Source organism: Lycium barbarum, chromosome 6, assembly GCF_019175385.1.
Source record: "Lycium barbarum isolate Lr01 chromosome 6, ASM1917538v2, whole genome shotgun sequence".
Lineage (NCBI taxonomy): Eukaryota > Viridiplantae > Streptophyta > Magnoliopsida > Solanales > Solanaceae > Lycium > Lycium barbarum.
Genome location: NC_083342.1, coordinates 108,143,469 through 108,166,634, shown reverse-complemented (window position 1 = coordinate 108,166,634; position 23,166 = coordinate 108,143,469). Strand labels below are relative to the sequence as shown.

Here is a 23,166-nt window from a genome sequence, read left to right as displayed (position 1 = left end):
TCATTTTCTTTTCAGTGATTGTGGAGTCTATGTATGTGCATTTGCTGAATATATCAGCCAAGGCATCTTGGAAATCCCAAAGGACGAGTTCGATCATCATCTTCACCGTAGTAGGTATGGTGCCCTACTGTGGGATTATGCAAGGAAAAATCAGGATGCTGGAGCTATTAGTGAGTGTGAAGCCACTGGATTGGTTACCGGTAAATTAGGTGGGCCAAGAATTCGCAAGGAACCTGTCCCCCAGTAGGAAAAATTACCGAGACCTAAACGAAAAGTGAAAAATTAGTTTTTAGAGTTACTAGTTTGTAGCGTTTGATGTAAAAACATAGTTTGTTGGTGACTGGGTATGATACATTTTGTCGGGATCTATCTTAAGTTTTTGCTTGTTTTGTTATGCAAATATTGTAACTCATCTTGCTATGAATCTTTCAGTGGTTATGATACATTTTGTTGGGATCCATCTTAAGTTTTTGCCTGTTTTGTTATGCAAATATTGTAACTCATCTTGCTATGAATCTTTAAGTTTATTAATCATATTTGATACGTCTTTCATACAATTTGGTTTGAGAGGCGTTTTGAATCGTGTAGCTGCTCTTGCTTCAGGTTCTGCAGATTGTAAGAAATGCCAAATTGAAAATAATGTAATGTGAGCTCTGACATATTTAGGTGTCAAGCTTTGCGTGGGATCTCACAGCAAGACACCTTGTCTAAAAGTTATTTTACTTTAACTTATATAGACAGTAGTTTGACTAAAAGAAACCTGATGCATGACCACCCAACCAAAACAGATTATTTGGTTTAAATGATTAGAAGGAAAGAAAAGCAAGAAAATCAGAGTGCAGTTTATCCTAAATCAGAACAGCCCAAAACCTTCACCAGAACTGCCTGTATCTATTATAGATAAATGCGAAGGAACAACTTGAAATAAAAAAGAAGACATAAAACACCAACCCGACCCTACCCTCCCGTCCAACAGTATACTAAAATGCAGAAGCAATTATGGGAACAGAGAAAGTAGTACATTAGGCTCCTCCTCTTTTCCTTGCATCATAAGGTCACTAAAAAGGAATCAAAAGGTCCCAATCATATTCTGCTAAAGGAACAACAGCATATTCATGGGTCCAACAAAGGTATAAAAGAAGCCAGAAGGCAAAACACAAAAGGCCTTCCTGTGGTAAAAACCCAATTCTATCAACATGAATACAAGGTAAAGCAACTGACCTGATTGGTGCTTATTAGATACAAGTGAAAGCCAGTGAGTCCACCAACAAACCACAGGTAATGTGAGCTCTGACATATTTACCACAATACATCAGCCTGTTAAATACATTATTCATACAGTAACCATACATATTGTAGAAAAACTATAAGATTTTATTATAGCCAACCAAAACCAAACACGTAATGTTGATAACCAAATTCATATCAACTTTTCAACATTATTATTATTATTAAAATTGTACTCAGTTTCTACTGTTACTAAAAAAAAAAACAGAGTCAGTTTCTACTGTTACTAAAAAAGAAAAAAAAAACAGAGTTTCTACTGTCATTAAAAAAAATATCACCGCCATAACATTGTCGACTATTTAATTTCCCTTTGGAATATTGCTACAGGTCTTCTTATTGTGGCCTTCTGTACCACATCTGCTACATGTCACTGTTGATTTCTTAAATTTCCCCTCGTGGAATGGTTTCATTCGTTTGGTAGCTGGTCTTCCTGGTGGTATTTTACCATCTGGTGGCAACACAATCTCTTCCTTTACATGCCTCGGTATATCCCATGTACTTTCACATGGAAGAGGCACAACTGGTATTGCATATGTATCTAGGAAATTCTTATTATTGTAGTAGGCAGAGGTATATTCCGCTCCATGTTGGTGCCTATACACTATAGCAGCCATAGCATGCCCGCAAGGTATCTCATCCAGTTGAAATCTTCCACAAGTACACGTCCTAGCTCGAAGACACACTGTGAACCTCCTAACACCATCAATCACTGTATGTAGAAATTCAGTGGAAGCTCGTACCTGCAATCAAAATTACTTTTGTACAAGTAATTCAAAAATTATACACTAAACATACAACATATATACACATATTATAGAGTTTTCATACATATGACAGGAAAAAAAAAAAGGATATAAGTTGACAGAAGGATTATCTTACAGTCATACGGTGTGATAATACCCCATTCTTGTTGATAATTTCTTGATACTTTTTAGTAAGATCTGTGAATGTATTCTTTTTGCTTTTTCATTGTGCGTCGCATTCCATCTTTCAACCAATTCCCTCATGAAATCCAATAATTTTGCCACCGGCAATTCCCTAGCATTCACTGTAGCATTGTTTATAGATTCAGCTATGTTTGAAGTCTGTGTCCATGTTCTTTTTACTGTTGCATGTATCCGTGTCCATTTATGATAACCAATCTCAAACAAGTATCTCTTCAGCTTCCTATCTATTTTGGTCACCCTTCCCATGCATTCGTTAAACTCTTGGAGGGTGTATGCCTTAGCCATTGCATAGTATAATTTCCTCATCTGCTCTTTGTTTCTGTGGCATTGCTTAATTAAATTGTTCCACAAATGCCAAATACTGGCATAATGAGGTAGCCCAGGGTACACTGCTGCACTCGCATTCCATATACTTTCATGTCTGTCCGACACAAAGCGCATGTTCTCCCTCTCACCAAAAGCATCCCTGAACCGCTCAAAGAACCATGTCCGAGATGAATCATTTTCGGAATCAACTATACCATATGCAAGCGGCAGTATACTACCTGTTTCCATACACAAATAATACAATCAGTTATAATTTTTTTTTTTTAAAAAAAAAAAAAAGATAAAAAACAAACCTCCTGGATCCAATGTACAAGCAATTAGCATAGTCCCCTTGTAAGTCGATTTAAGATGGGTTCCATCAACCACCACTATAGGTCTGCAATACTCCCATCCTCTAATACAAGCTTCCAGTGCTACAAAGGTTACAAGAAACGGTCTTCCTTTGTTTTTTCCAATCTTACAACCGATCCCGGATATGTCTTCTGTAAAATGTATAAGTAGGCTGGAATTTTACTGTACGAGTCGGTGGGATCCCCTCGTAACATAATCATTGCCTTTTGCTTCGCTCTATAAGCTTGCATGTAGGTCAATGTTACACCATGTTGTTTCCTCATGTCCCTAGATATATCCTTGGGTGTGTATATTGTTTTTGGATCTTCATACTTATCCATTATAATAATGCTGACGACATTGGAAGTTGCTTGACGTTGTTCATAAATTCTATCCTTTAACAAGCATGTGTGCACATCACAGAAATTCCTAATCTTGAAAAGCCTTGACTCATTTAGACTTGAGGCCTTTAAACACCATGAACAATTGTCACCAGGGCATACGAGATGATAGCTATTGATGAAGAAGTACACATCAGAAACATTGAAAAATATACATTTTTATACATACATCATACAATATTCATACACCCACCTATATTATATATGTGATTTACATACATACATGTTTCATACATTTTTTATTTATCTACAATAAACAATAATATTTGTTCGTACCTTTTTGTACCAGACCTTTTCACCCGAAATTGAAACTGCTTCATAAAGGCATATTGCCTCATAACTGCATTGAGTGTTTCTTTATCCTTGTAAATCTGTTTTTCCACAACAAATTCATGTCGAGGGTCGCTTATTATTTCAGTTTCACAACTATCCAACAACTCAATATGTTCACTTGAAGCCATATCAATCTGTTCAATAATATTTCCCATGTATGAAGATTGAATTTCTCGACCCCTGTTTATTGAACTGGAACTACTTTCACCATCATGATGGAATTCAATTCCCTCCATTTCACTATCCTCCAATGTGATACATAAAGGAAACCTACTGAAGAAATCTTTGTACTCTTTTTTTTTTATCTAAATATACCCAAACACCCATGTCGTTGTGTATGATCATTGGTGGGCATCGGTCACTAGCAATGTATTTAATCATTATGGTTTGGACTGTGGTATCTATCCCCAGTTGAGCAGCAATTGTAGAAATCAATCCATTATAGTTCGAATTTGAATCGTACTGGATTCCTTCAATTTTGAATTCTACATATCGACTTGTTACACGAAGTTCATACAACTTTAAACCAAAATTCATACATACTAAAATAGACAAATTTTTCTGAACCAAATCAGTTCCACACTACAGACTCTACCTAGTATACAGAGTTCATACAACTTTCAACCAAAATCCATGCATACTCCAATAGACAAATTTTTCCTGAACAAAATCAGTTCCACACTACAGATTCTACCTAGTATACGGAGTTCATACAACTTTCAACCAAAATTCATACATACTCCAATAGACAAATTTTTCCTGAACAAAAACGATATATTACTACAGAATCTACTTATTATATGAAGTTCATACAACTTTTCATACAAATTCTTTCATGCACGAGATTACATGCTTTTAATTGCCTTCAAAACATAATGTATTTGGAGTTCAAATATATTCACCTGATGCGTCCCATCTTCCACTGTGTTGTATCATTATTGACTGCATTGTGCTATCCGTCATTGTTACACTAAAAAAGCTTTGATCCGTACGATTTTGAATGGTTCTTCTGAAATTTCAATCGCGTATAATTGATAATTTGTTTAGGTAATTGATGCATCAATCGACTTCTATTAAATCAGATTGTATTCTTCCACAAAATATCAACAACAAAAAAAGGAAAATACCTGCTCCTTTTTTTTTTTTTGGAACTCGAAATTTGTATTACTTCTGATACTTCAATGGTTTTTGATTGAGGAATTGATTGTTTATCAACGTTGCAGTTGTTTCTTCAATCACATTCGAATCCTCAATGAAAACTAAAGAGATAGGGCGAAAACATTGAGCGAAATTGGGGGAGAAAAATCGAGGGAGATATTATGGGAAGAGTAGGAAGCAACGGTATTTGCGTGCGTGATTCCGTGGGGTTGGCCTCTAATTGGGTTTTGTATAGGTTTGTAAGTATTGTACTGTTATATCTTGTAAACTGAAAACTGTCGTCGCGTTTTGTAAATATTTACTTTAAAGATGTATATATATGTACTTTGCCCGAAAGGAAATGCATATTTCAGACTTTATTGGGTCTTCTTGCAGTAACTTAGCCTTATTTAAAAATAGGCATAAATACTAAACAGGCTCTCAATTAAGCTTGGCCTCAGCGGATAAGTATGACCTCTAATTTTGGGTGTGCAAAAGTAGGTATCTCAACTTGTCTCCATTTTGTCAGTTGAACACTACAATTTACAAAATAATCATCTAGACATCATTTTCAGCATTTGTCTTTACATGTTCAACTATATACAAGTTGAGGTGCCTACTTGTGCACACTCAAAATTAGAGGGCATATTTGTCAGCTGAGATCAAATTTGAGGGCTTGTTTATGTATTAATACAAATCTTACTTTTTATAGAAGATTATTCGCAAATAATTTTGAGTGATTTGACAGTATAAATATTCGTTGATGTATCTAAGTTAGAGCCCGTTTGGATTGGCTTATAAGTTGCTTATAAGCTGTTTTCAGCTTTTTTGAGTGTTTGGCTGGTCAGCTTAAAGTCATTTTGTGCTTAAAATAAGCCCAAAAAAATAATTGGGCCCGTTTGGCTTAGCTTATCTAAAGCAGCTTATAAGCTGAAAACAGCTTATAAGCCAAAAAAAATAAGTTAACCTACCCCAATTTTTTTTTTTTTTTGGCTTATAAGTTGTTTCCAGCTTATAAGTTGTTTTCAGCTTATAAGCTGTTTTTTTTAAGCTCATCCAAACAGGCTCAACTCATTACTTATTTTCTTAATTGCGTCTCTCTCCTTAAAGGAACCAAACATAATGCATGTTGAGGGTGACTTGATGCACGAATGGTAATAATAAGCGTTGAATTAGCAAGTAAAACTTATTGTCAATACCTATTGAACAAAGGAAGCCTATGATATATGTACCTAATTTTGACTTGGTCATGGAAGAAAGGTGTGCTGTAAGCCTGTAATTCAAGATAAGAATTACAATTCTGAACATTAAGTTAACATTTCATTTTCAAGTAAGCCATCTCAGACACGTAATTTGACTGCTTTTCTTGGTCCACTGTAAAAGAAGGAATGCAACACAAAAAAAAAACATTTTAAAAGTAAAAAGGAAGTTCTAGAAGATGTTTTTAATAGTTTATCTCAAGGCACATGTGTTTTGTCTTGGGTTTATATTGGCAAGTGGCAATAATTATTTTAGTTCCTCAAAGGAACCATTAAAGTAAACAGTACTACTAAAAGATCCTTTAAATAATTTATCTCCAAGCACATATCTCAGGAATATACTGTCAAGGGGCAATAATTATTATTTCTTCTTCAATATTGGAAGTCTCTCCTCTTTGTTCTTTTTTCTTTTCTTTAGATACTCCTAAATGCTCCTAGTGGGTTCTTTATTAAAAATCGGATTCTTCTAATTAGCTTGTGGTGGCTTGTGGTGATTTTAAGCTATTGGCCAGATGAATATTGTACGGAGAATTGACAAGTAATTCCATAATTAAGTGGTTGATTTAATTATTGGAACAACTCAATGAATGTAGTAGACTATTTAGGGGCTACATAGATCGAACCTATTCGAGTATTTTCCTTCAACTTAAAGTCAAATTAAATTTGAACTTCTAAAATGAGAATCTATTCTTCTTTAATAATTGTAGCAAAATTTGCATTAAAGTAGCAGAAGTAAATAGTGGTAATTTTGAAAATGTAAACAAAATGGAGAAACAGTTTTATCAACTTGCACGTTAAGAGCCTGTTTGGATGGGCTTATGCCTACAGCTTATAAGCTAAAATAAATAAATTGGAGTAGTCTAACTTATTTTTTTTGGCTTATAAGCTGCTTTAGATAAGCTAAGTCAAATAGGTCCAATTATTTTTTTGAGCTTATTTTAAGCACAAAATGACTTTAAGCTGGTCAGCTAAACACTCAAAAAAGCTGAAAACAACTTATAAGCAACTTATAAGCCAATCCAAACGGGCTCTAAATTTAGGTAGTTGGACCCATTAGAATGCAATTTCACTGTTCACATTTGGCAAACGATTCAGTAGAAAAGAAAGTAGGAATTTCAACTTTCCTCATTTGTCATAGGCACCAATGACTTTTACATGAAATGACTCTTTAGATTTGACCTATACCAACCAAAACATTGCAGCTGAGTTTACATTATTATGACAAGTTTGAAGCATGTGATTCGTTAGAAAAACATAGGGTTAGGCAATTTAGGACTTTAGACTTCTTACTTTTCTAACTATTCGGTATCAGAAATTCACAGGTTGCACCAGGACTCACTAAAGGTATGAGCGCTTTCTACCAAGAATTTCCCATTTACGGGGCTCGAAATCAAAATTTCTGGTTAAAGGTGAAAGGATTCCATCCATCTCCCTTGCTAGGGCTCGAACACGAAACCCCTAGTCAAGGATAAAGATATCCCATACACCTCATGAAGCTTCTTAATAGTTGGGACTTTATTCAGTTGCATGTCAAAAACAATGAAGACATTTCAGGGTGTACATTTCCAGACTAACGGGATGAAAAACAAAGGGGTATTAAACCTAAACCACCACCATGGTGCCCCCCAAAAGTGTTCACATGATATTCTTTAAACAAGATTATCAATCAAGAACTGGTTCCTATCGCATGATCAATACCGTAAACAGGAGTAAGTTTAAAGCATAATTTCATAAGCATAATACTGTCTCAGCACTTACAACCATCAAAAACATCAACTAAATCACAAAGAAGTATAATACTACTAGTCTATAAAGGATAGGACTCTGCGTCACTTATCTAAAAATATACAACCTATCAACCCTTAATATAGGAAACAACAAGACAATTTACTACTTGTTTTCAGAGGTACCATGTAGATATATCCTGCTTTGCCAGCTGATCCATGGAATAGTCGCTTCCTCCCAAGTTGAACGGAGAACCAAATCTGTAATCAGTAATATCATTTAAATTTCCAGCGAATGGGGCATCAAAGGGCAATTTGCATTGATCATATTGAAACTCTGTCGAACGATAAGCAGAATTCAGTGGCATGCTGGTTTCTTGAGCTGCGGTCTCCATAGGTCCTACCAGGTTGAAGTTGTCATCCATAGGAAGTTCAACTGCTTGTTGCTGCTGCATGTTTTGATTTACTAGAATCTCAGAATTCCCAGAACAGATGCTGCTACCGTTTTGCTGAAAGTTGCTATCATAAAACGTTATGAGGTCGGAAATCATCCTTTGGCCATCTTCCGAGAGTCCAAGCCCAGAGACACTCACCGACGAGGAACCTGTGACTGATGGGACAGCTGGCTTAGGAGGAGAAAAAACTGTATTATTCTCATTGTTGATCTGATATTTTGGCGTACCAAGTCTTTGAGCAGAATTGAACCGGAATGGACAACTAATTTGGTGGTTATTTCTTGAAGTCCGGTCAAGGAATCCAGCTTGATAATGGCTGTATGGGCAGTGAAGGTACTCACAAGTATATATCTTTTGATCAACAGACTCCTCAAAAGATGGTTGCTTCCTCTTTTGGATCGTAAAATCTGAAGTTAAATCAATAATTTCTCCTTTCACTGGCATCAAGATCCCATCTTTAGGTACCATAATTCCATTTTGGAGATTGATATCATGGGTGGGTTTACGTTCCATTTCATTGTTTCTCTCGTTATCCATTCCTTCCACATCATAATCACTGGCATCGCTGATGAAAAAGGAACCGTTGCCAACAGCTAAACAGCCCTGTGGATAGCTATCGGGATACAGCTTACGAGCCAAAGCGTCTTCTTGATTGATAATAGCAAGCCAAGTAGCACTCTCCTTAGCTGTCATCTTATCCTGCAAGCACTTTGACTGACGAACAAGTTTGCGGATCTTAGCAATATCAGGAGAGATGTGCTTGATTACCGCCGTTAAAACACCTACTTTCCAGGCTTTCTTCAGATCGTGCGGCTTCTTGTATGGAGGTTGAACTTGATCGTTCGGAAGACCAAGCTGGCCCCACCAGTCCTCTTTACCTGAAGGCCACCAGGGTGGGGCCACCCCCTTCTCCAAGGGAAACCGCCTTTGTGGAGGGTCACAGTGCTGCATCAAAGCAGATAAAAGGGATCCTAGGGTTGTATCCTGCAGCTCTTGTAATGTGTGGGGAGTCGAAACTATCACGTTTGATTCCTCAATTCTCCCAGGAATCTGATTATCAGCCTGATACTTAGCAATAGCAGCAGGTCCATTCCTATCAAATCTAACCTTTTCCTTCCACCACGCACGAAGATTGTCGGAAGCACCAGTCACGGGCTTCCCTTTCTCGGGAATAATCCCGTAAACAAAACCCTGAGCATTACAAACTTCCATCATTTTCAACATATACTTTAGTATACCATCTTGTGCACGAGACATCTTCTTTCGACGGGCTTGCTCCTGCGATTGACGCTGCTTTACACCGTCACCAACCTCTTTATTCTTGTTCTTCTCTTTAAGACGCCTTAAGAGCATTCGGTCTCTCCACATCCTCCTCTCTAGTTCATCGACATCCATCTCCTCGTCACTATTATAGTCCTCCTCCTCCTCCATCCCTGCTGGCTTATGTTCAACTTCTTGTGCCACGTCTCCTCCACATCCCAGAGGATCAGACAGGAATTCAAAATTTCCAGAAAAGCCCATATCTTCAAATATCCCCATTTAGCTGTACACCAATTTCACAGAGATATATCAAAAACTGAACTTTTCCAAAATCAATGCTCAGGATCTAACTGATCAAGCAAAATACTCCAAATTCTTCAAGATCTGAAATATTTCTGCAGAAACAAAACATAAAAATTACTACCACTTTATAATACATCTGGGGAAATTGGAAAAGAGAAACAATAAAATAAGGTTTAAGAATACCATGAAGCAGAAATTTCATTATCTTTTCTACTGAATGATCTTAAAAATTTCTCCTGCAGTTTTATTTTATTTTATTTTATTACAAAACTATACATGAAGCAGAATCTAACCATCTTGTCAACTGAATGATATAAAAGTCCCCCCCTGCAGTTTTATTTTATTTTATTAAAGAATTATACATAAAGCATAATCTCACCATCTTTTCTATTGATTGATCATAAAGATTTCTCCTTTTTTTTTTTTCTTCTTTACAATTTTAACACTTCTTTGTCAAAACACCCTCTTGATTTTCTAATACTCTCTGATCTACCCTCTCTCCACAATCTAAATAAAATCCCTTTCAAGAACCCCATTTTTCAAGAATTCACAACAAACCAATTTCAATAACTAAAAACTCAAACCAACAATAACCTCAAAACTAACACAACACATCAACAAAGTCGTTAAACATCACATAACACACAAAAAAAAAAGTCCATGAACACACACACACACACACAAAACAAAAATGAATTAAGTAAAAGACTTACAGGCTTTTCTTTAACAAAGCAAGTTGAAGCTTTATCTAGGGCTCTAATCTGATTTAGAAAAAAAAAGAATTAAGGGGTTTGAGAAGATTGTTAGGTGAGTTTGTAGTGATGTTTCAGTTTTGTTTTCAGGTGCTATGCCTATAGGAAAGAAGAAGAGAGGAAGGTGCAAAGCCATAAAAGTAAAGTGGAAATGCTAAAGAGGAGAAGTAATAAGTTACAAGTTTTTTCTTAACTATGGATAAGTTAAGTTAACCATGGTCCTACTGTGTCATGGTGACCTCTTGATTACTCTAATTTTATCAGATTGGTTCCTATAGTTTTAAATAGTTTCATTTTGTGCCTCACTAGTTATGCTTAAAATATTGTAGTAATACACTAGATAATATTCAGTTGAATTTGAGAAAACAAGTATTTGTAGTTGAATTTTCTGAAAAAGAATATTTGAAAGTAAAATTGTAATTGAACATGAATTTTACTTTAAAAAGAGTTTTAAGTTTGTGAGTTAAAATCATTACTGAAATACTCCTCAAATCCATTAATTAATTTCAAATTCTTTACTTTAAGTTGAAGGTTGAAATAATAACATTCCAAAACAATAACGATTTGCAGTTAATATTTCGTTATTTGCAAATAATGTATACGTCCAAATGTCAGCTAAGAGTTTGGTGAACCGACAATTTATCCAAAACTAAAAGAAATCTTTTAAAGAAAAAGAAGAGTCGGTTTAAGTTTAAGTTGAAGGTTGAAATAATAACATTGTAAAACAACATCGAATTGCAGTTAATATCTCGCTATTTGCAAATCATATGTATATCCAAATGCTTGAACTGTTAAAAGTTAATATTCAACAATTGGTAAACCGACAATTTATGTAAGACTAAAAATTTTTTAAAGAAAAATAGATATAGGTGACAATCACTTTAAGTTTAAGGTTGATTTAATAACATTGTAAACAACTTCGAAATGCTTATAATAATTTGTTATTTGTCAATAAAATGTATGTCCAAATACCTGAACTTCAACTCAGCTAAAAGTTAATATTCGACGATTGATGAGCTGACAATTTATCTAAAACCAAAAGAAAACGTTTAAAGGAAAAGAAGTATATGTGCCAATTGCTTTAAGTTTAAATTGAAGGTTGAAATAATGACATTGTAAAATAACATTGACTTGCATACAATGTTTCGTTATTTCGAAAAGAAAAATATTTCTTTTTGCTATGTCTAAATGTCTAACCTTCAACTTAGCTAAAAATTAATATTCGACGGCTGGTGAAACGACAAATAACTATCCAAAACTAAAAGAAATCTTTCGGTATTTGCAAGTAATACGTATGTCCAAATGCCAGCTATTCGACGAGTAGTTAACCGACATTTTATCCAAAACTAAAAGAAATCTTTTAAAAGAAGAAAAGTATAGATGTCAATCGCTTAGGGTTAAGTTGAAGGTTGAAATAATAACATTGTAAAACAACATTGAATTGCAGATAATATTTTGTTATCTGCTAATAATACGTATTTCCAAATGTTTGAACTTCAACTCAGCTAAAAGTTAATATTGGACTATTGGTGAGCTGACAATTTATCAAAAACTAAAAGAAATCTTTTAAAGGAAAAGAAGCAAATCAATCGCTTTTAAAAAAAAAAAATTAATATTCAAGAATTAAATCTCAAGTTTTCTTAAAAAAACAAAAAAAGTTGATGGTGTCTTCTTTAATTATTGAAAAAGTTGACGGTGTCTTCTTTAATTATATTTTCTGTTTTATTTCAGAGTAAAATCAATTAATTTGGAGGATAAATGTGTAAATAGAATATTTATATTTGTTCTAGGTGTGAATAACACGAATAAAACAAATTAAACGTGTTCAATGAAAGCACGATACCAGGTGTGTCCAATTAGTGATTAGAAAATATGGTAATCTCTTTTTCATCGAAGAAAAATGGGATACGAACTTAAAACTCAATCAAATGTCGAGATTTATTTCCATAAAATTACAATAATAACAATTGCACTAGTATACAACAGTTGGAAGTCTTTAACTCTTGAAATTTCACATTTTAAATATGAGTTAATATCTGCAATTAAGTAGCTTGTCATTAATTTAACTAGCCAAAATAGAGAAACAAAATAGTAAAATAAAACTAAGAAGGAAATCTTATAAATTGCAATAAAAACAAAAGCAAAGTTACCTTCAACGTAAATCACCGGATATCTCTATATTACTCCTGATCGTGAGCTAGATTTTTCTGTAAATATTTTTAAAAAAGTTATCAAATTGAAATATACTCTACGTACTAGGAAGGAAAAAAGAAGATTATAAACCCGATTAGCAAAATCCGTTGTACCGCTTAAGGAGAGTACAAAAGGTTATTATGTAATGACTATAATCTCTAGTTTTGCTTGATAAAATATAGCCTGAATTAAGGAAAAAATAATTCAGTGAAATCTAAGTTTGAAGAAGTTGTTTTTGTATACAGATGTATGCCAGCTCTTCCCTACTTGAAGATCATTTGAAAATCATAGTAGCCAAGAATGTCGAAGAGCTTTTGATATTTAATACAAATATAATATTGTACAGATATGGATGGAGTTGGACACATAATAAGAATATGATTTGTGTACTTGTTGTAGCGAATATGGAGAAATATAGTGTAATGCAGATCATTGTTTCACTTGGAAATATAATCCTGTTTATTGTAGTTTTAATTGGAAAGCAGGATTCTCTTACACGATTTGCTTCACTTCATGTGACATTATTTTTTTATTCAATTAAAAAATAATACATTCTTATATTTGTTTTTTTAACTTTAACTTTCATTTTAGGTTAATAAGAAGATTTTATAACCACACAAATACTACGACATCTTTAAGATGGAAAAACGTCACAAATAGCTAATTTTTAGCCTCTATAATTGAAAATAACAATGTTCTTGCAGTTTCAAATTCAGGATAATGTAGATGGAGTTTCACTAATAAAATTTGAAACTTCAGGACAACTTCTATTTGTCAAAGAATGGACCAAAAAATGGATAGTGGACTCTATTTATACATTTAAGACTACTGAGTATGAGTTTCAAAAGTATTACTCTATCAATTCAATTTAAGTGACACATTTTTCATTTGTCTATAACAAAAAAATGCTATCTAAAAAAACAGGTATTTGTAGTTGAATTTTCAAAAAGAATATTTCAAAGTAATATTTTATTTGGACATGAATTTTACTTATAAAAAGATTTGAAATTTTGCGAGTCAAAATAATATTCCACCCAAATACTCCTCAAATCAATTTAGTAATTTCAAATATTCTACTTTAAGTTGAAGTTTGAAATAATAAAAACAACATCGCTTTGCCAATAATGTTTTGTTTTTTTGCAAATAATTTGTATGTCCAAATGCCAGCTAAAAGTTAATATTCAACGATTAATGAACCAACAATCTATTCAAAACTATAAAAAATTAAAAAAAATAAAAATTAAAGGAAAAGAAGTATTGGTGTCAGTCCATTTAAGTTCAAGTTGAATGTTGAAATAATAACATTGTAAAACACCATCGAATTTCAGATAATATGTCGTTATTTGCAAAAAATGCGTATGTCCAAATGCCAACTAAAAGTTAATATTCAACGATTGGTGAACTGACAATTTATCCAAAAGTAAAAATAATCTTTTAAAGGAAAATAAGTGTTGGTGTCAGTCAGTTTAAGTTTAAGTTGAAGGTTGAAATAATAACACTGTGATACAACATCAAATTGTATATAATATGTCATTATTTGGAAATATAATATGTATGTCCAAATGCCAGCTAAAAGCTAATATTCAACGATTGGTGAACTGACAATTTATCTAAAACTAAAAGAAATCTTTTAAAGGAAAAGAAGTATAGGTGTCAATCGCTTTAAGCTTAAGATAATATGACGTTATTTGCAAATAATATGTATATCCAAATACCAGCTAAAAGTTAATATTCGACGATTAGTGGTTCGACAATTTATCCAAAACTAAAAGAAATCTTTTAAAAGAAAAGATGTATAGGTGTCAATGGCTTTAAGCTTAAGTTGAAGGTTGAAATAATATCATTGCAAAACAGCATCAAATTGCAAATAAGATGTCGTTACTTGCAAAAAATATTTATATCCAAATACCAGCTAAAAGTTAGTATTCGACGATTGATGACCCGATAATTTATGCAGAACTAAAGAAATCTTTTAAAGAAAAAAAAGTATTGGTGTTAGCCGATTTAAGTTAAGTTGAAGGTTGAAATAATAATATTGTAAAACAACATTGAATTGCAGATAATATGTTGTTATTTGCAAATAATATTTATATCCAAATGCCAGCTAAAAGTTAATATCCGATGATTCGTGAACCGACAATTTATTTAGAACAAATCAAAATCTTTTAAAGAAAAGAAGTATAGGTATCAATCGCTTTAAGCTTAAATTGAAGGTTGAAATAATAACATTGTAAAACAACATCGATTTGAAGATAATATTTGTTATTTGCAAATATTACCTATGTTCAAATGTCTAAACTTCAACTGAACTAAAAGTTAATATCCGACGATTGATGAACCAATAACTTATTCAAAACTAAAATAAATCTTTTAAACGAAAAGAAATATAGGTATAATCGCTTTTCTTTAATTGATATTCAAGAATTAAATTTCAAGTTTTTCTTTTAAAAAAAAGTTGATGGTGTCTTCTTTAATTCTATTTTTCTGTTTTATTTCAGAGTAAAATCAATTGATTTGGAGGATAAATGTGTAAATAGAATATTTATCTCTGTTCTAACTTCCAAGTGTCAATAAAACGAATAAAATAAATAAAACGTGTACGATGAAAGCACGAAATCAGGTGTCTTTAATTAATTACGACAAAATATCGTAACATCTTTTTCATCGAAGAAAAATAGGATACGGCAGTTCTTACACTTAATCAAATATCAAGATTTATGTCCATAAATTACAACAATAATAATTGCACTAGCATACTACAGCAGGAAGCTCTTTAACTCTTGAAGTATCAATTATTATTGTTATAAAACCAAGACATTTAAATTGAGACGGAGAGAGTATTACATATTTTTATATAGGCTTAATGCATTTACAGCTTCCTAAATTTGTTCTTTTTTCCATTTTAGCACTTCAACTAAGTATTATTTTCATTGAACCTCCGCATTCGTCCTCAAGTGTGTCTATCAAACACAATCCGACTTACATAGTATTCCATCTTCAATGTAGCAATATACTAATATATATTCTAATTTAATTATGCTATCTTTAAGCTAAGATTAGCAACAATTGAGAAGGAACAAAAGAATAGTTCTTAATTAAGCTGGCAGTGAAGAGCACAACCAGCTGCAACCGACACATCCATGACCTAAAGAATTACTTATGTGTAAAATATTACACCACATTTATTTCTCCAATTTAATTTCTGTTTCTAATAAAAATCAGATTTAGGAGGTTTGATAGACACAGTTGAGGACGAGTTCAGGGGTTCAATAGAAACAACACTTAGTTGAGGTGCCAAAATAAAAAAATAAAAAGAGGCAAGTTTAGGCATATGCATGAAGCCTTTTGTATACAAATGTAACTCCATGACAATGCCTATTTCTCAAAGATCGGGCCAAAATATAGCTAATGGACTGTATTCCTACATATAAGACTACTGACTAAGAGTTTTAAACGTTTAACTCCACCAATTCAATAACACTTTTCGTTTTAATTTGCACCAAAAACAAAATTGTTATCTTTCAATATTTAGAGACAATTGAACTTAAAATTTCTCTTTTATCTTTAATAATATAAGATGATTCATTACGCGAAATTTGCTAGAATAGTTTGGTATCATTATACACTTCACACTCATGGGGTGTTGCTTACCATCACTTCCTGCAAGTTTTAACGCACACTCTGTGAATACCGGAATATTATCTACTCGCCCCACTTCACCGCTAAGCGCGGGGGTATTGAATCTTTGACTAGCAACGATTGAATAAGGGTTTGTGGAAGGATTCCTCTCTGTCCCCTCAATTCTTCGGTAGTGCCGAAGCTGCCACACAAATGTCTAAAAAAAAATAAAAAATTAGGCTCTAAATTATAAAGTATTTATTTCTTTCTTATTCTTAAACTTTCTTACCAATCAAACGGCATCACATAAATTAGCATTAAAAGATTTTTTTTTCCTTCTAAAATTTGTCGTCATAAATCACATCAATTGAAAGGGAAAGATTATATAGAAACTTTGAAGCAAACAATCCAATCGACCTATTAGTGATTTCCATTCTCTAGGAGTGTAAGGGCATATCAGCAAAATATTTTCAGGGCAATTTTATAATTAAGAAAAACTTGGAGCACCTTTACAACAAAGTAGTTATGGGATTCAGCCGCCTTTCTTGATTCTAAAATTATTTTTCCACCTCCACTTAAACTTGTCACGTGGAAATCGTAATAGTTGACCCCACCAACGAAACTGGTTTTGTTCGATTATAAGCTAAAGTTGGTCCCCATCCTTAAATTCTGGGAGCTTATCCATTGTCCCATACCATCCAATTATAACCGTGATGGAAGGGACAAGTTTGACAAAAATGGTCTCTTTTGTTTGGAAGTATGTTCAAATCTGATCCTTTAATATATTTATGACCAGTTTTAATATTTTAAGTTTGCCAAAATGTGCATTTTGATCTCCGATAGATATTTAGCAAACTCGGTTTATCAAATAGTACACTCTCTGTCCCAATTTATATGACACTATTTCCTTTTTGATCTGTCCAAAAAAGAATGTCACATTTCTATATTTATAAATAATTTAACTTTATGGAATGATTTACAACCACACATTTATATAAGAATTGTTTTGGACCACACATTTCAAAATGCTTCGTTTCTTCTTAAACTCCGTGCCAAGTCAAATGGTGCCACATAAATTGAGACGGAGGGAGTATTGTTTTGTAATTACATTCGAGACTATATTGATATGAATAAGTAGAGTTGAGACAGAGGAATATTAAATACGAGTATTGTATATACGCGTATTTGAGCTTTATCATATTTAAAAAAAAAAAAAAATCATATGGTATTCGAAATTGAGCAGCTGGACTCCAGACAAGACGTTACGAAGCCCCATCAACTCGGGTCAGGCGATCCGAAAGGACTGAATATAAATAAACCTTTGATCAGATTAATTCAGATCACGTTTCATATAGCCAATTTAAGGGGAAGTGCTCCTACCAAGAGTTTCTCCACTATCAAGACTCGTTATTATCATATTATATTATTTAATATACTTATGTATAAGGGAATGTATAAAATGAGTTTATGAAGAGAAAAGCATGACCTAAAAGATAGGGGTGGTGTTAGATTTGAGAATAATTCTTAGCAAAAATAGGTGTCAAATTTGATAACGCTCACTAAATGCTAGCTGATGAAGATTATGTACCAACAAGGGTAGAGTCAATTTCGAATAAAATTAATCCCAACAATGTACTTAATTAAGCTCTGACCCCTAAAACACTGATGTCGGCTTAGGCACCAGATGTGACTATGAGCCTGTTTGGATGGGCTTATGCTTATAAGCTGCAAACAACTTATAAGCTAAAAAAAATAAGTTGGGGTAGTTTAACTTATTTTTTTTTGCTTATAAGCTGTTTTCAGCTTATAAGCTGTTTTAGATAAGCTAAGTCAAATGGACTCAATTATTTTAAGCACAAAATGACTTTAAGCTGGCCAGTCAAACACTCAAAACAGCTAAAAACAATTATAAGCAACTTATAAGCCAATCCAAACGGGCTCTATGTTGATGGATGGTCCTCCTACCACCTTCCATAGTGTAGGCTTTGTATGGGCTAAATTAAGAAATAATTGCACGGTTTGTATTTCAAATGGACTGGTCTTTAATTTTTGGCCTTCAAATGGACTGATCTTTAATTTTTGAACTTCAAAATCGAACTTATGTCTAGATGGACATAAGTTTTTTAAGGACACAAGCATAATTTATGGATATTATAATGCGTAGTATATACCCATTTAGGCATAAGCTCAATTTTGATGGACAAAAATTAAAGACCATGACAAAGAAGGACTAAAGTGCAAAATGATCCCTAAATTTTTGATAAATCCAACGATCGATGGGTTGGCCATTGTGCAAAAATTAGTCCGAATGGTGAATTTTTGGACCACTTGTTAAAATTTAGCCATGATTTGCGCAATGTGCTCCAGTACGAGCGAAGCATCTTTATTTTATCGAATTTTATTTAATCCACAAAAGGTTTGAATTTTGTCCTAAATCGGATATATATTAGTCCAAATAATGGATTAATTATTTAAGGAATAATTACTTGGCATAACTATCTCTAAGAAATAATTATTGATAATAACTATCTTTTAATTTATTTATATTTAGTAGCTACAGTGATTTGTAAATTACCATTCATAGCTATACCAAAATACATTAGGTTTATCGCTTGTATTTCTCCTCATTCCTCTCTTCTCCCTCGCCTCTCTCTCCGGCCAAACACCTTCCCTCTCTCCAGCCAAATACCTTTCCCTCTCTCTGGCGCCTCTCCGACCAGATCTTGTCAGGTTCGAATAAAAGTAGTGGAGGCTTAGTTTTGTGCTATAGGTGATTGATTGAAATAGTGACCACCTCGTAATTACTTCATTTTTTATAACTTTACTATTCTATATCCTATAACTATAAGGTTTCAGATAAACAACAATAAAAACTCAAATAAAATCCAAAAAATTAGGAATGCAAATTAGGGTTTTAGTAGAATTCAGGAGCTTACAATTTGATTTCGCCGGAAACTCGTTGTCCAGAGGCTGTGGTGTTAACTTCACCGCCGAAATGCAATTGAAATTGGGGCCGAATGTTTAGTCAGATTTTGGGTCTTTATTTGCGGTCCATAAGTAACAACATGCTTTCTTTGCGTAACAAATATGGAATCTCAGATCTGAGTGTATTCGTCATTTTTCTTAGTGTATTTTTTTGTATTTGACCAGAGATTGGACCGGAATCCATGGTTTCTTCTCCTTCTAGTATATCAGATCTGAGTGTATTTCAATGTATTCATCATTTTTTAGTGTATTTTTTTGTATTTGACCGAAAATTTGACCGGAATCCATGACTTTTTCTCCTTCTTGTATCTCAGATATGAGTGTATTTGAGTGTATTTCTTCATTTTTTGAGTGTAAATATAAGTTTAATGTATTTGGCTGATTGTATTTTTGGGCAAACTAGATGTATTTGACTGTATGTGTTGTTTGAATGATCTATATACAACCAACTATATAAAAAAAAGAATACATCAATATATAAATACAATAAAATACATATCTCCGTCGTGTATTTAAATGCACTGGAATACAATCATTTTGAATACACATGTATTTAGAGCAATTAAGGTTGCATGTATTCAAATAGAGTCAAATGCACGTGACGTCAGATAAGGTTGGATACAACTGAACAGTGTATTCAAATACAATGAATTTCCCATACACTAGCTACGAATTGTAAATTGATAAAAGATAGCTACTAATTGTTAACAGTCTTTAAAATGTAGTTATTCCTGTAAGTTACCAAAATCTACATGGCGTGGAAAGCTAGTAGCAGGTAATTATATTTAGTAGCTATAGTTTGCATTAATTACTTCTCATAGCTAAAAGTTGTATGTTAATGACACTTATGTTAACTATTAAGGTAAAATACACAACTCTCTCCTCTCCCTAACGTCTACAACTCTCTCTCTCTCTCTCTCTCTCTCTCTCTCTCTCTCTCTCTCTGTGAATCTAACAACCGCTACCAACGTCGTTGCCGTCGAATCTAGCCCTAAGGTTTTGGATTAACAGCTCGTTTGATTTTTGTATGGATCTGTGTTGATTTGAATAGATACGACATCGTCTTCTTTATCAATGACAGAGTCGTCGTCTTCCTTTGCATCTTCTCCGGTGAGTTCTAACTGCCGCCGCCACACACTGATCGGAAGAGGAGTAGGTTGGAAAGGCCTAGATCTGACCGAAAAATACACTGTATTGTTATATACATACAGTGTATTTTGCTTTGTTCGTCAGAGATCTAAAGTGTATTTTGTGTTTTTTCGCCTGTATTTCGAAGGAGATCTTTTTGTTTACAAATGAATACAATGAATTTGAAGTGTATTTTTATTTTTATTTTTTGTATTTCAAATCCAAGTGTATTTTATTTCTTATAGCTCATATCTGAATGTATTTATTTTTTTTCTAGTGTAAAATACAATGTTTCTTTATTTATTTTTCGCCTGTATTTTGAAGCAGAGATTTTTTAGTATACAAATGGATAGAGTGAATTTTGAATACAACTGAATATCCTTGTATTTTCTTGCATTTATGTTGTATGAATACAACCAAATTTAAATAAAATAAGTTGAATACAATGTAAAAAAGTAGTTATGAATGAATACAGCTAAATTGAATACATCCGAATTCTTTTATATATACAATGAATTTGAATACAAATGAATATCCCTATTTTTTTTTTCATTTATGTTGTTTGAATACAACTGAATTTAAATATAATAAATTGAATACAGTGTAAATACAACCGAATTCGAATACAGTTGAATTGGAATTGGAATCCGAATTGGAATGCAACGAAATACAGCCGAATTGGAATACACGTTACTATAGCTACGAAATATTATTAGCAAAACTGTAGCTATGCCTAAAAACAACCCCAAAAGGTAGTCATTTGTGTAAGTTTCCCTTTTCTCAAATCTGATTAAATTGATTAAGATAAAAGCCCAATGACATTGGGCTAGCCCATTTAGTTCTTTCTACTGACTGAGCCCGCCCTTGTGGTGCAAGCCCAATAACCTTTCTTGAAGGCAGTACCACTCCACACCTATATGAAGCGGTCACATCTCATTTGGGACCATGAGAAATTGAAGTCATAACGAAAAGACACAAGAGAATACATGGTAAAATGCCATATTTCTCTACAAAATGTGAATGTTCAAGTACTCAAGCATTTTCCTTCAAGTATTCAAGATCAAGAGCGAAGCTACTTGCTCATGGAATACTTATTGTCATTCATTTGATTGTGGAAGGTTTGTTATACAACGCCAGTATCACATGGTATAAATTATATATTTAAAATTTAACCTTGAAGTGTTTTGTCTCTCGATCGATCTATGATTCCAATCAACATGTTAAGAGGAAAAAAACTTGTAGATTAACTTTTTTTGAACTATAGTGTAGGAAATAAACCAACAGCGGGAAACCTAAGTTGTTTAGGATTTAGTTTATTTAATTCATGTCTATTTAGGATTTATTTATCAAATCCATATTGGAATAGGTTTTTCTCGTCCTAGTCTATTTTGGTTTCTAGTATTATAAATAAGGATGCTATGTCACATATTTTAATTGTAGTGAGATTCAAGAGTTTTGAGTTATTAAGTAAAGCTTCCTACCTTCTCTCTTTAGTTTGATAAAATTCTTCTATATAGCCATTGTTGAGTCTTTTCATTGTTGAGTCTTTCACGTGTGTTATATTATTCCTTTGGGTATTTTTATTTCCTTCAAATTGGTATCAGAGCCTGTGTGAGATCCGACCAAAGCCTCGTGTGAGATCCGACACATATAAAAGAATATGGATATTCCCTATTTACCAAATTGTCCCGTTTTTGTGTTTGATGGCAAAAATAATTTTGAGAGTTGGTATCAACAGATGAAGAATTTTTTCAATGTTGTTGGACTATGGTCCATTATTGATACAGGGTTCGTGAAAACCGCAGAAGGCACAACATTGACCGGTGAAGCAGCTAAAGATTTGGAGAAAAATAGACAATTGGATTATAAGGCACGTTTCTACCTTGACAGCAAGGTCGAATTGTATGTGTACAATAAATTTTTACATGTAAAGTCAGCAAAGGAGACTTGGAAAATTTTGGTTAATTCACATCGAGGTTCTGCAGACGTAAGAAAAGTCAAATTGCAAGAGCTTAGAAGACAATACGAGTTGGCCCAAATGAAACCTACAGAGTCTGTCAAAGAATTCTTTACAAGAGTTATTGATATTGTCAACGATATGACGACAAACGGAGAAACATTAGATCAAGTTAAAGTTGTTGAAAAAATATTGCGGCCCTTGAGTATAAAATCTCACACTAAGAAGACGGTTCTTGAGGCAACCAAAGATCTTAGCACTTTGACACTTGATGATGTAGAAGGTGAACTGGTGACATATGAGATGTCCCTGAATCAACAAACAACTAAAACAGTTGATGAGGCATTGCAAGCAAAGGTGAACCAACCTAAAGAAAAAGAAGAAACATCAAATCTGGCTGAAACAAATCAATGACGTCACAATTTCAGAGGTAGAGGACGAGGTGGTAGAGGTGATTATCGAGGCCGTGGTAGAGGCAATTTTTCCTATCAACAGAGAAATGATAATAATTTCAGGAGGGAACAACAGAGTAATCAAAATTTTCAAAGACGTGATAAATCAAACGTTCAGTGTTATAATTGTGGAAAATATGGACATTATCAACGTGATTGTTGGTACAATGAATCTGAAAATAGGGAAGAACATGCAAAGATGGCTGAAAATTATGGAGATAAACAAGAGACATTATTGTTTTCTAACTCCGCGACTGAGGAAAATAAAGGGAATGAATAGTTTATTGATTCTGGTGAATAGTTTATTGATTTTGGTTG

At 33.3% G+C, this 23,166-nt stretch overlaps 3 protein-coding genes across 4 annotated transcripts; 1 reads left to right on the top strand and 2 right to left on the bottom strand.

Moving 5' to 3' along the window:
• Positions 1-508: 508 nt before the first annotated feature.
• Positions 509-3,861, bottom strand: LOC132644355 (uncharacterized). The gene is made up of 7 exons (XM_060360949.1): positions 3,569-3,861; positions 3,076-3,404; positions 2,855-2,974; positions 2,175-2,779; positions 1,640-2,027; positions 1,222-1,290; positions 509-606 (listed from the first exon to the last, which is right to left on the bottom strand). Exons 1-7 carry the CDS (start codon positions 3,859-3,861, stop codon positions 509-511), a joined length of 1,902 nt encoding a protein of 633 aa, XP_060216932.1.
• Positions 3,862-7,731: 3,870 nt separating this feature from the next.
• Positions 7,732-10,666, bottom strand: LOC132645339 (ETHYLENE INSENSITIVE 3-like 1 protein). Of its 2 annotated transcripts, none has more exons than XM_060362274.1 (2): positions 10,477-10,666; positions 7,732-9,855 (listed from the first exon to the last, which is right to left on the bottom strand). In XM_060362274.1, exon 2 carries the CDS (start codon positions 9,737-9,739, stop codon positions 7,922-7,924), a length of 1,818 nt encoding a protein of 605 aa, XP_060218257.1. In that variant the 5' UTR covers positions 9,740-9,855; positions 10,477-10,666; the 3' UTR covers positions 7,732-7,921. The 2 variants fall into 2 exon arrangements, with proteins under 2 accessions (XP_060218257.1, XP_060218258.1); XM_060362275.1 differs by having other exon boundaries at positions 7,732-9,743.
• An 11,433-nt stretch (positions 10,667-22,099) lies between these two features.
• LOC132644354 (uncharacterized) lies at positions 22,100-22,810 on the top strand. Its single transcript, XM_060360948.1, has one exon. It carries the CDS (start codon positions 22,100-22,102, stop codon positions 22,808-22,810), a length of 711 nt encoding a protein of 236 aa, XP_060216931.1.
• The last annotated feature ends 356 nt before the right edge of the window (positions 22,811-23,166 follow it).